At 34.7% G+C, this 14,009-nt stretch overlaps 1 protein-coding gene across 1 annotated transcript in view; it reads left to right on the plus strand.

Moving 5' to 3' along the window:
• Window positions 1–14,009, plus strand: part of ADAM7 (ADAM metallopeptidase domain 7) — a 69,874-nt gene that overhangs the window by 22,288 nt on the left and 33,577 nt on the right. The window contains exons 7-8 of the mRNA XM_025394317.1: window positions 1,072–1,125; window positions 9,572–9,643. Coding sequence (XP_025250102.1) covers window positions 1,072–1,125; window positions 9,572–9,643 — 126 coding nt within the window. The remainder of the gene's footprint in view (window positions 1–1,071; window positions 1,126–9,571; window positions 9,644–14,009) is intronic.

Genomic DNA, 14,009 nt, shown 5'->3' on the forward strand with positions numbered 1-14,009 from the left:
CATACCTCGGTGCATGCATACTGAAAACTGAACACTTAGAAGAATCTCCTAGTATTGGTGTTTTATAGACATAAAAGATCAGCCAGGCATGGTGGCTCATGCTTCATGCCTATAATCACAACACCTTGAGAGGCTGAGGCAGGTGGATCATTTGAGGTCAGAGTTTGAGACCAGCCTGGCCAACATGGTGAAACCCCGTGTGTACTAAAAATACAAAAAATTGGCCGGGCAGTAGTGGCGTGTGCCTATAATCCCAGTTACTTGGGAGGCTGAGGCAGAAGAATGGCTTGAACTCAGGAGGTGGAGGCTGCGATGAGCTAAGATCTTGCCACTGCACTCTAGTCTGGGTGACAGAGTGAGACCCTTTCTCAAAAGAAAAATAAATAAATATATAAAAATAAAAGATCTATAAGTAGCAAAATTTATACATGTTTCCTTGGAATTGAGACTACTGAAAATTAGAAAGTTGGGAGGCAGGGGAAGGAGTACAAGAAATGCAGTCGGTCCTATTACTTCATCCTATGTTTTAACTGTCAGGTACAGATGGATGTTTTTCACACGAGCTTACTAATGAAGCATTGACTCAGTAAATGAAGAAAACAAAACCTAAATTTAAAGTATGAGTTTATGATTCTTTACAACTCTTATTTGACCTGAAAGCCTAAACAAAGCATTAGGAAAAAGAGCTAATCCATGCTGGACTTAATACCAAGTGATGGGTTGATAGGTGCTGCAAACCACGATGGCACACATTTATCTACGTAACAAACCCACACATCCTGCACATGTAGCCTGGAAATTTAAAAATAAAATAATTTTTTTAAAAAAAGAAAAGATAAAAAGAACAAATAGGAAATACTACAATCCGATATATAGGACCCCATGTTTAATCATATAGTAGATCTCATTTAGATAAATTTATATAATTTTTACATATTCATGTGCCTCCCCATTTTGTATCAATAATATTAACATTTCTTATCTTGAAAATATTAGGTTTTTTTTCCAACTTAAAGGGTTAAGATAAAAAGTGTTAAATATACTTCAACTGGATTTTCCCTAAATTTACAGGCTATCCATAATGAAAAGTACATTGAATTGTTCATTGTTGCTGATGATACTGTGGTAAGTTTTCAGCTGAACATATCTCTCTTTGTTCTTCCTTGTAGAACTTGTAGTTATGATTCTAGCATAGAGAAAAAGGTATTCTAATCAGAGTTCCATTCTAGGCTCAAAGTCCTATTTTTAGTTTTCCAAAGCAGATGTACATAAGAGACTATGGGGTCCTTTGCCACAATAGCAGACTGACCCAAAATAGAACACCTGTCCCCATTAAGAATGTATGGAAATGCTGAACGACATACAAAAAAATTGAAAACATTTTAATTGTTAAGCTCAAAAGAAAAAGTGGAAAATCTACAAGTACTAAAAACGAAGAAGAAAATCTCTGTCAGAACAGTAAGTAAAATTTAAAGGCTTGGTGATCCCGATATATAGAATGCAAAAAGAGGCAATTAAGAAATTAAACCCCTGAGAAGCAAAATACTGAAATTTGGAAATGAGACCTCTGCATCATTCTCAGAGTCATAAAAGGCTGCCCATCTCAGAAAAGGGAACTAGAAACGCTCCACAGAAACTGCAAGAAATAAAGGAAATTTTCTGTCTGCCTGTAGCCATGAGCAGGTAAAATGTTACACATGGGAAAACAAATCTGTTTGTGTTATGCACAGATGTGGGACATGATATTATATATTTCTTCAGATGCAGCATTGCCGAGCAAACTGTTTAATATAAAAACTTATTAGAGGCCTGCTAAACTGCTGGAGGTCAAGTCAAAAATGCCCTAAAATGACTCTTTAATAATCTAAGATAAAATGAACTACATAAGGAAGCCAACCAACTTAAAGAAAAGGAAAATAAGCTCTCCAGGATCTGTAAATCATCCAACGATATTTCAGACTATGCTATAACATTAAATTATATATTTTAAGTTATTAAAGATGTAAAGATGAATAAGAATGATGTTAAAATAACTAGAAAAGACTGGAAAACAGCGCAGGCATACTTGAAAAACTACCTGTTTTAACATTTATAAAAGGAAAAAGTATATACCCTTGGAAAAATTAAACAGAAGATTAGATGCATGTGAAGAAATAATTAGTGAATTGGAGAATGGAGGAGTTAGAGAAACAACAATTTCTCCAGAGAAATAAAAAGTTGGAAACAGTAAAACAGAACGTAAGAGACATTAATTCAGAATATGAAGTTTATAAAGAGTGAGTGGGAATGACTGGATGACAGATGACAAATGAGAGGCAATTCTTGAGAATTTTCCAGAAGGAAAGGAATAAACAAATCAGATAATATTGTAGAAAAATTTCTGAATATCAAAGACAAAGAAAAAATCTTTTAAAATCAACTATAAGAAACAGATAGATTGACTATAAGTAAATCACAAACAGAGCATACCTTTTAAACAACAGAGGACATAGTTTCTAGAACAATACATTCAAACAGCTAATGCAAAATGTTGTAAAATTTAAATTGAGTACTAAAATATCAGGCAAGGAAAACAGGTTGGGAGAAAGAAATCATACTTAAAATGTTCTATGGAATTTTAGATTAGGAATGTAAAGGGAGTAACAATTTTACACTTGGTAAGTAAACTATGGGTGTTAAAATTTTAATTGTAATCACTATTAACCTAGCAATTAGAATGTAAATATCCCAAAAGAGTAGAGGGGGATAGATGGATTTGAACATTAAAAAAAAAAAAAAAAAAAAAAAAAAAGACCAATCCAACAGAAAGCTTCAAAGACAATACACACATGCACACATATGCCAACAGTCATGCACTGCATAACAATGTTTTGGTCAATAGACCACATATATGAAAGTGGTCCCATTAGATGATAATGAAAAATTCCTACACTAGTGACATCGTAGCCATCATAAAATTATAGCACAATGTTTCACTCATGTGTCTGTGCTGATGCTGGTGTAAACAAACCTACCACATTGCCAGTTATATGAAAGTATAGCACATACAATTATGTACAGTTGGCCGGGCGCGGTGGCTCAAGCCTGTAATCCCAGCACTTTGGGAGGCCGAGACGGGCGGATCACGAGGTCAGGAGATCGAGACCATCCTGGCTAACCCGGTGAAACCCCGTCTCTACTAAAAAATACAAAAAAAAAAAAAACAAAAACAAAAAACAAAAAACTAGCCAGGCGAGGTGGCGGGCGCCTGTAGTCCCAGCTACTCGGGAGGCTGAGGCAGGAGAATGGCGTAAACCCGGGAGGCGGAGCTTGCAGTGAGCTGAGATCGCGCCACTGCACTCCGGCCTGGACGACAGAGCGAGACTCCGTCTCAAAAAAAAAAAAAAAAAAAAAAACAGTACACAATACTTGATAATAAAAAACAACTATGTTGCTGGTTTATGTATTCACTATGTTATACTTTTTATTGTTATTTTATAGTGTATTCTTATTGATATATTTAAAAAGTTAACTGTAAAACAGCCTCAGGTGGGTCCTTCAGGAGGTATTCCAGGAGAAGGCATTGTTATCATAGGAGATGGCAGCTATATGTATGTAATTGCCCCTAAAGACCTTCTGGGGGGACAAGTTATGGAGGTGGAAAACAATGATATTTGTGATCCTGATTTTGTGTAGGTTTAGGCTAATATGTGTGGTTTTTGTCTTAGTTTTTAACAAAAATTTAAAAAGTAAAAAATAAAAATTAGAAAAAAGATTACAGGATATAGATATAAAGAAAAAATATTTTTGTACAGCTGTACAATGTGTTTGTATTTTAAACCATTGTCTAAAAAGTCAAAAGTTCAAAAATTTTTAGTTTATAAAGTAAAAAAGTTACAGTAAGCCAAGCTTAATTTATTATTGAATTATTAATTTTATTATATTTTTATATTTTATATTTTTATATTTTATATTTATTTTATATTTATTATTTATTTATTATTTTATATTTATTAAATTATTATTAAAAATTTAAAATAATTTATTAAAATATTATTTAAAATAAATTATTAAAAATTTATTATTAAAAATTGTATAAATACAGTGGAGCCAAGTGTACAGTGTTTATAAAGTTCACCGTGAGGTACAGTAATGTCCTAGGCCTTTACATTCACTCACTGATTCATTCATTGATTCACTCAGAGAAACCTTCAGTCCTGTGAGCTCCATTCATAGTTAGTTCCCTAGGAGGCATGCCACTTTTTTATTTTTTATTTTTTAACATTTATAACATTTTTTTTGGTACTTTTTCTAAGTTTACATATACAAAAAGCATTATGTTACAATTGCCTACAATATTCAGTATAGTAACCTACTCTATAGGTTTGCAGCCTAGGAGCAGTAGGCTATACCATATGGTATACATGTACAGTAGGTTATAACATCTAGGTTTGTGTAAGTATGCTTTATGACGTTTGCACAATGATGAAATCACCTAAGAATGCATTTCTCAGAATATATTCCCATTGTTAAGCAACGTATGACTATATTACATATATACATACATACATATAGAATTGTAAATACAAAAACAAAATAATATGTGAAAGTAATTCCAAATGTGTCAGAAATTAGAGTAAATGTAACAATTACATCTGCCTGTTAGAGGTTAGAAAGTCTTGACCAGGCGTGGTGGCTCATGCCTGTAATCCCAGCACTTTGGGAGGCCAAGGCGGGTGGATCCTCTGAGGTCAGGAGTTCAAGACCAGCCTGACCAACACAGTGAAACCCCATCTCTACTAAAAATATGAAAATTAGCTGGGTGAGGTGGCACGTGCCTGTAATCCCAGGTTCTCAGGAGGTTGAGGCAGAAGAATTGCTTGAATCCGGGAGGTGATGGTTGCAGTGAGCCGAGATCATGCCACTGCACTCCAGCCTGGGTGACAGAGCGAGACTCCCTCCATCTCCCAAAAAACAAAACAAAACAACAACAACAAAAAAAGTTAGAAACTCTCAAACGGTATATAAAAAAAGGATATTATGACATTTATAAGAAATATAGCTAAACTTCTCAGAAACTTAAAAAATCTCATTAAATAATAAGATAAAGTAGTTCTTTCCCCCCAAAAAGATATCTTATTATTTTAATAGTATGTAAATGATAATTTATGATTTAAAAAGTTATTTGAGATAAATTGGAAAATTAATTAGAAAAAGAGCACCAGAAGGACATAAAATATGAAAACAGCTAACAACAAAGTATAAAAAGATAACAAAAATGTAACAGGTTTGCCAGAGAAAGCAGGGTATTTTTTAACTCTTCTCTATCAGAAAATTTTAAGTCAAGAGGAATAGCTTCAGCAAAAATTGATAAGATTTGAACTACATAAATGTAAGTTGGATCTAACCAATTGATATACTACCTTGCATTTTTTTCAAAAAGAATATGTATATTTTTCATGTACAAACAACATATTTGAAAAAATTAACAGGGTATCTGGCCACAAAGAAAATAAATAGAAATAACAAAGAGATATCATAAGATCACTTTTCTCTTTTTTAATACAACCAAATTAGAAGTTATAACAAAAATTGTTTAATTAGACCATTAAAAGACCATTGGTTGGGAAACTTAAAGCAAAATATATTTCCAAATATTAATTGTCTAAAAAATTAAATCTGAAATTATGGACTATTTATAACTGACTGAAAACAAAAAACACTAAAGTAAAATTTACTCGATACAGGTAGCATACCAGTATTTAGACACTTGTCAATTTAAACAGTTTTATTAGGAAAAAAGAAAGAAAATAAAGAGACTAAGAGTCCAACTAGAGAGATTTGAAAACAAAACAGTATAAATCCAAAGAAGATAGAAAGAGGAAAGTAATTTAACAATGAGAAAAATCAATAAAACCACAAGGCGAAACAAAAGACAAAAAAATGTCCAGTGGAGTAGTTCAACAGAGCCAAGTACTAGTTCTCTGAAAACATTAATGAAATAGACAAGCTTCTGACAATGCCGATTAAAAAAATATAAAAACATATGTAAAGTTAGAAAATAAAACATAATTATAAATAAGATTAAGGTTACACATCATTAAAAATATATGAAGAACTATGTACCAATAAATGTATAAACAGAAGTATGTAGTTAAATGTTATCAAGCTGACTCAACAATAAAAAGGAAATCCCAAAAATATTTACAACAAATTTGAAAAATTACATAAGTAGGCCACAACCTATCAACAAACAAAGACACCAGGCTCAGACTAGTTTGGTGACAAGTTTTACCAAAGTTTGTTGTAATAAATAACCTTACCTTTTACAAACTATTCCAAAGAATAGGAAAAGAGGAAAAAATCCCACATTTTGTATGGTTATTCTAATCTTTGTATTATTTATCTACCACTGTGTCATAAACTAATCAAAACCTGGTGGGTAATCAATGACTCATGCAGCTGCAATAATCTATTGACTCCACTGACTGGCTAGTCTAAGATGGCCACGGTCATTTGCCTGGGACGTGGTATTGGGTTTCAGCTGGCCATGTCTCTCCAGTAGCCTAGCTGGTTGTGCTTTCTTGCATCATAGCTGGGCATCAAAGCATCAAAAGAGAGGAGAGGCCTCAAGGTGCAAGAGCCTTTCAAGCTTCTGTTTGTACATGTTTACATGTCTCACCCAAAGTAAGTCATATGTCCAAGCCTAGAATCAACATTGGAGGAAACTTATAAAAAGATACAGATACCTGTAAGAGTGATTCCTTGAGTCATTACAATAACAATCTATGACAACTGATAATATTGGTAACAAATCTAGACGTGATCTTATGAGAAAGTAAAATTATAAGCTAATTTCACTTATAAATGCAACTTCAAATGTCCAAGAAATATTTGCAAACCCAAGCCAAGATATATCCATAAACAGTTTACATGAGAGTGATGGTTTCCTCCAGTGATGTGAATATTGCTTTGCTTTGACATGAATAGATATTTTTAAATTGATAATCTCAAATATATATATATATATATATATATATATGGTAGGCATTTGTGTATGTATACACACATATAATTCAACACTCATTCATAATAAAACTCTTAGGATATAAAAAATGGAAGAAAATAAAGTATATTTACCAAACTCCTGTTTAGTATAAACATTAAACTTATTAATAAAATGCTGGCAGTTTTCCTCCAAAATTGGGAATAAGGTACATATGCTCATTGTCACCAGATATTTTTAGCATTTTTACTGAAATTCCCAGCCAATGTAATAAGAAAAAAAAGGTAAGACCCATTTTAATTGAAAAGATATAACATTTTTACACATTAAAAATAGAGGATACTGTAGTTAACATATGAAAAAAATTTTAAATTGAAATGGTACGTTCTAAGCACTAAACAGATAGGCCTACACTATCATGTTGCTGAGAAATTTTAAAAAGAGTGCTAAGAGACACTATGCTCTTAATAATAATATACATGTTATCAAAGACTAAGAACAGGTTATTAAAATTTTTACTCAGATACTAGGAGAAGGGTTGCTTGGTGTTATTTTAGTTGCATTAAACTGGGCTTTATGTGTATAGCTCTTGCACGTGCTGCTTTAATACCGTCTTAAAATATTTAAGGGTTTCTTTATTTACGTAAGTTCCTATGGTAAATCATCCATTTTCATTTGACAAATAGTTAATGTGCGTTCAGTATGCTAGGTTCTGAGTATTAATGATATATATGATAGCCAAACAAAAAGAGCAGCAGAGGTCAGGTGCGGTGGCTCACACCTGTAATCCCAGCACTTTGGGAAGCCAAAGTGGGAGGATTGTTTGAGACCAGGAGTTTGAGACCAGCCTGGGCAACAGAGCGAGACCCCATCACTACAAAAAAAAAGAAGGAAAAAAAATAGCTGGGTGTGGTGGTGTGTACCTGTGAATCTAACTACACGGGAAGCTGAGACAGGAGGATCAAATGAGCCCAGGAGGTCAAGGCTGCAATGAGTCATGTTCACGCCAATGCACTCCAGCCTGGATGATAGAGCAAGACCTTGTCTGGAGGAACAACAACAATAAAAAGGGCAAGAAAGCAAGAGAAGGGTAGAAAATGTGAGCATTCCAATCAAATAAAATAAGGAAACCAAAGGCAGTCTTTGGAAACATGTTGAGAAGTTTACATATCTTGAAGATAGTGTGGAATTCTCAGCAGGGAAGTTAAGTGAGGATATGGATGATACACTGACAGCTAGCAAGTTGAAAAAGAAGAGCAGAACACAAATGTCTGAATCCTGGGGAACACCAACTACTAAATAAAGATTTGGCAATAAAAGTGCAAAGCTCATACCTAACCATTCCTCCTCCCTCTCCTCTGGTTGAAAATCACTGATTGATAAAGTAGCTAATCCCTAAAATAGCCTCAGAATCTCTCTCCACAGTGAATTTTAAGCAATGACTTTTGGGTAATTCTTATCTATCAAGCAATCAATGGAAATCCTGTTGGGAAACATATTTGTCATCCAGTATTTAAAAGGATAATGGGAACACACAATAAAATAGCAGGAGTGTATGGGGTAATAGAAACCAAGAAGTTAAGAAATTTATTGAAATTGAAAATGGTCAACATTAAATGTGGACAAGATGACCAAAAAGGAAAATATATTCACAATTTATTTGATAAGAGAATATTTGTGGGTTTTAAAAAATAATTTCAATGGAATAGTGGCAGCTATAATCAGAGTATAGTAGGTTGAGTAGGTGGGAGATGAAAATTGAAGAATGCTATATCTTAGCAGTATTTTGATATTTAACGTAACAGGAGAGCAATGGGATGGTAACAAGTAGATACTTGTAAGATTCAGGAAAGACAAGTTAATTTCTTATTTTTATTATGAAAGAAGTTTGACCATTTACATTTATCCCTACAGTACACCTTATGTTATTATTAAGTACATTTGATCAAGTCTAAATTGATAATTGATACAAGATCCCAATGGTACAAAAAGGGAATGCAGTTAAAAGGAGAGAACAAAAGTCAGAATAGACGGGACATGAAAGTCTGGTTTGCCCTCATAGCTGTTTCCTGGAGGGAAGGGGTAGCTACACTTTCCTGTCCCTGTTCAACATATCTCCGGCTCCAGTGGGGTTTTTTTTATTACATATTCTTTACTTTGTGAACACCAAGGACACAGAAGGGTTAATAAAGTTGCTGTTCTTTGCCATATATTGAGTGCTTTGTAGCTTTAATAGGTTTGTTTCATCTATATGATAAAAAATGGACTCTAAAGAACACTAATCAGTTGGTTTAATAAATTAATGTAATGTAGTATAATGTAATGTGTAAAGGAAACAAAGTTAGAAAGAAAAACTTGAAGTAATACTAAACCTAAGCATGTCTTTAGGAGAGCTGTATTTAATTATTTCATATCAAAAACTTATTTAAGTTGTCTGGTGTTTAGCTGAATGAAAGGAGTTCTCTTTCTTCATTAGACCAATGATTTTTTTTTCTTTGTAATAGCTGATGATGAATGAAGTATTTTGTTGAGCTTTTATGTAACTCCTATTGTTAATGAATATTAATATGATATTTATATTTCCAGTATCGCAGGAATAGTCATCCTCACAATAAACTAAGGAACCGAATTTGGGGAATGGTCAATTTTGTCAACATGGTAAGGTTTGATATAGTTTTTGAATCAAGCCAATAATGTGAGTGCAAAGAACCTTTCAGCACAGATCTCTGCCGGACTCTTGTAGTCACCTGATATTAAGGGAGTACAAAGCACAAAGATTCACCAAGTAGACTCATAACAAAAATCCACGGGAAAAAGTAATAACAACAAACCACAGCTCTGAATTTTCGATTTTCGATGTAAATGGCATTTAATATTGAAATAAGTTTCAAAACTTGGTCTCTAACCACAAAATTTATGAAGCAATGTACAAAGAATATGAAAATCAATCACTATAAACCAAATCGCACTACTTTAAATCACTGCTCTGTGAAGTTGTATAATGAAAAGTCTTTTAAGCTATAATTTGTTGTCCATGGTTTGGCATAGAAAGTGGAGTGTTTCAGTAAAATATATTAAAATGCTTAATTTGTCTAAATTAGAATGAGGTATACAACCCTTTTAAAAAAACAAATCGTGAATTGCAACACATTTTTTTTTTTTTTTTTTTTTTTGCTGACTCATTCTGAGACACCTCAGCCCTATTACTAGGATAAAGAGACCCCATAGGAAAAAGCTGTAAGGAAGGCCCCTCTAGGCCAATGGTTACTAATTCACCAGTTGAGGGACATTTAATCTGCTTGTAGTTTTTGGCTATTGTAAATACAATGGCTTTAAACATTTGTGTATAGTTGTATGTGCAATTATAAAATTTCATTTTTCTTTGGTAAATAACGAAGAAGTAGAAGTACTGGGTCATATGGAAAGTGTATGCTTCTTTACAGTAATATATTCTTTGAAAGAAAGTTACTATGCACAGCTCACACTTAAGAAGTGTAAATTATGCTCTTCCTCCTTGACAATGGAGCATCTACATAAATTGCTTGAAATTTTTCTACGCAAGAGATTTATCTCTTTTCTTCCATTAACATGTATTTAATAATTTATTTATATCAGTGGATATTTATTTCGTACTTTGAGTTACAACCTAACACTACTTTATTTTGTTGCTCAAATTGTTTCACTTTTGTCCATTGGGCAATATTTCAGCTGGTCTATGTGTCCCTTTAGCATACCCTCATCAGTGTGTGTGTGTGTGGTATTTATAGTGTTGGATTCTATGAACTTCTTGGATCTGTGATTTGCTGTTTTATACTATTTTTGAAAATTATTGACCATGATCTCTTCAAATATTTCTTCTGCCTTCTTATCTCTCTTCTCTTTGTTGTATTTCTATTATATGAATATTAGATCTTGTGGTTTTTCCACAGCTTTGGACCTTCCCCTATGTGGTTTTCACTCTTAACTCTTTGTGTTTCCATTTGGCTAATATTTTTTGGGCCAACAGGATTCTTTCCTCACCCATGTCTAGCTTACTGATGTACTCATCAATGGTATTCTGTGTGTCTACTATATATGTACTCTGCTATTTTCATCCACTCTCTTTTATAGTTTCCACCTCTCTGCTGAAATTCCCTCATCTTTTCAAGCTTGTTTTTCAATATATTCATTTTTTTTTATTACTACATAACAAGTTACCACAAACCTAGCACCTTAGAACAATACTCATTAACAATCTCACAATTTTTGTAGGCAGGAATCTGGGTACAGCATAACTGGGTTCTCTGCTCAGGATCTCAGAATGAGGAAATCGGGCCTGGCGATCTCAGCTTGTTATTGTTAGCAGAATTTAGTTCATGCAGTTGCAGGATTGAAGTCCTCAAATTCTTGCTGGCTGTCTGCTGGGGCCATCTCAGTTACTGGGGCCCCTGACAATTTCTTACCACACAGTGCTCTCTTGGACCCTTTCACAACATGTCAGGTTTCTTCTTTGGGCCACCAGGAGAAATGCTGCCGCTTCAAATTACTAGACTTGTTTTAAAAGATTAAATTAGGTCTACCTACGGTAAGTTCACTGTTATTCAACTCGGAATCCTCTGATTTGGGTACCTTAATTGCATCTGAAAAGCTGTAAGCTCCCTTTATCTTTGTGCTGTATCATAACCTAAATATACTAATGAAATTCATCATACTCACAGTGCTGCCCACATTGAAAGGGAAGTCATTCCACAGTGTGTTAGTGTCCAGGAACAGGAATCCTTGGGGGCCATCTTAGAATTCTGCAAACCACATCCATCTTTTCCATTAGAGCCTTCAACATATTATTGATAACTAATTTAAATTTCCCGTCAGACAATTTCAGCATGTGGGTCATCTATGAGTTTAGTTTTGTCAGCTCTTTTCTCTCCAACAGTGGGTTGTCTTTTCATGCTCTTTTGTATGTTCTTTAATGTTTTATTGGATGGTAGACAGTATGCATAGTAGAGTCTAAGAAAATAGTATTTATGCCTGAAATGGTGCACTTCTTCTTTTGCTAGGTCATTAACATGTGGAAGTCGATTAATCTGGTCAGAAATTGAGCTGGTTTTGCTGTTGCTACTGCTACCTGCAGTGAACTATCAACTGCATATTCATCTAGTGTTACTTTGTGCATAGGATGGGTCCTGCATTGTTGGAGAGCTTTTCCCCTTATTTCTGTCCCATTCTCAACTTTAGGCTTTGAGAGCCAGCACCTCCCTTCACATTCTCACCCCTTCTTCAATAGTGGCCTGTTGTTTGCTCCTCAGTGCCTTCTAGCCTAGTTATGGGGCCCAGAGCACTTTCTATTATCCTGATTTAACCTCAGTCTTAGGGAAGCCCTGTCCATGGGTCATTGGCTGAGTATTTCTCAGTGTTCATTTTCCTCTCCATTGGTAGGAGATCCCGAATGGTCTGGGTTCAGGACAGTTTCCCACCTCTCCTCCAGGAGTAGAAGGCTATTTTTGTTTTGATTTGCTTTGTTTTGTTTTCCTTTTCTTCAGCTGTAATAAATTTTGATTTGGGTTCTGGGGGGAAAATTTGCTATAGCTCCCTTGGCAGCTTAAGGCTTGTGTTCCTTGGGGAAAGAGTTCGGTAGATGTTATAATTTTTTGCAAAGCAGCAACTCTCCCCTTCTTCAGGCCCCCTGCACTGAGGGAGGCCATCTTGAAACTCCCTCTCTGTGCCCCACTGTGGTTGTCGGCATCCACGGAGGCCCATGGAGATCAATCTGTGTGCGGACCTGAGATCCCTGTGTCTGGATCTCCATGGGGCTCTGCATTCTCCTTCTATCCCATACTTGGCCTTAAGCAATTCATTAATGATATTTGGTCAATTATTTCTGCCCATTAATAAAGTGCTCAGCATCTTTCTTTCTCATTATCTGCCACAAGGGAGGTGTTCTGGTACCACCTCTCCTTGAAGGAGACTGTCTTTGCCCAAGGTTCAGACACACTTGTTGGCCCTATTGCCTCAGTTCTCAGGTGGACTCAGAAAAAAATATATGATTTTGTAATTTCTCTGGCTTGTCCTTTTTGTCAAGGTAGAGGCAACATTCTTTCTAACTTCATACATTGTAGGCAGAAGCAGAACTTCTCCCAACTATTTCAATTTATGTCTGTGGAAATTGAAAATTTTCCCCATGCCTTTTTGTAAGAGGGAAGAAGGAACAGTGTGGAGTGCAATGATTACATTTCATAATCACTTCTGTTTTCTTCCATTCCTTTTATCTTACAATTATGTCTTTTATCACTTCCCTGGCATTGACCCCAACTCAAGACTAAAACTCTCTCCTTGGTTTCTAATCTTCAAATAAACATACATATAAAACCGTTGCATATTGCTGAACTTTTACTGAAGATTTGTAGTTTAGATTGGGAGGTTACACAGCACATTGTAAAACAAACAATTTAAGGTAACAAAGTCTAAAAGCCCATGTGCCTGGCCATTGTATCCCTTCTTACTGACCCTTTATTATCCTTCACAGAGCCCATACTCATATTATTTCCCTGGGTCCTTTCTTATTTTGACTTTCATTATGTCTTCACCCCTTTTAACTTACAGATTCCATAGTTATTTCCCTACTATAAAGAGCAGTTCAAGGCCCCACAACCTTCCATATGTGTGTATCCAAAACTATCCAAGAATTTAGCAGATAAAGCATGGCTTTTATTTTATAAGATTTGTTCTTATGAGAAGAAAATATAATCAGAATGACAAATAATATTTCCGTTTGCACTTGTGCGTAGTCTTGTAAATGTAAAACCCACTTATGAATAGAGAGGGTCCGAAAATCCCAGGTTAAAATAATTATTGCTATGTAGTACTTAATTTCTAAAGTTTACCACATATTAAAATTAGGGTCAAGAGCCTGGTGTGGTGGCTCATGCTTGTAATCCCAACACTTTGGAAGATCAAGGCAGGAGATTCACTGAGCCCAGGAGTTCAAGACTAGACTGGGCAACAAAGTGAGACATCATCCCAACAAAAAAAAAAAAAAAAAAAAAAA

This window comes from Theropithecus gelada, chromosome 8, assembly GCF_003255815.1.
Source record: "Theropithecus gelada isolate Dixy chromosome 8, Tgel_1.0, whole genome shotgun sequence".
Classification (NCBI taxonomy): domain Eukaryota; kingdom Metazoa; phylum Chordata; class Mammalia; order Primates; family Cercopithecidae; genus Theropithecus; species Theropithecus gelada.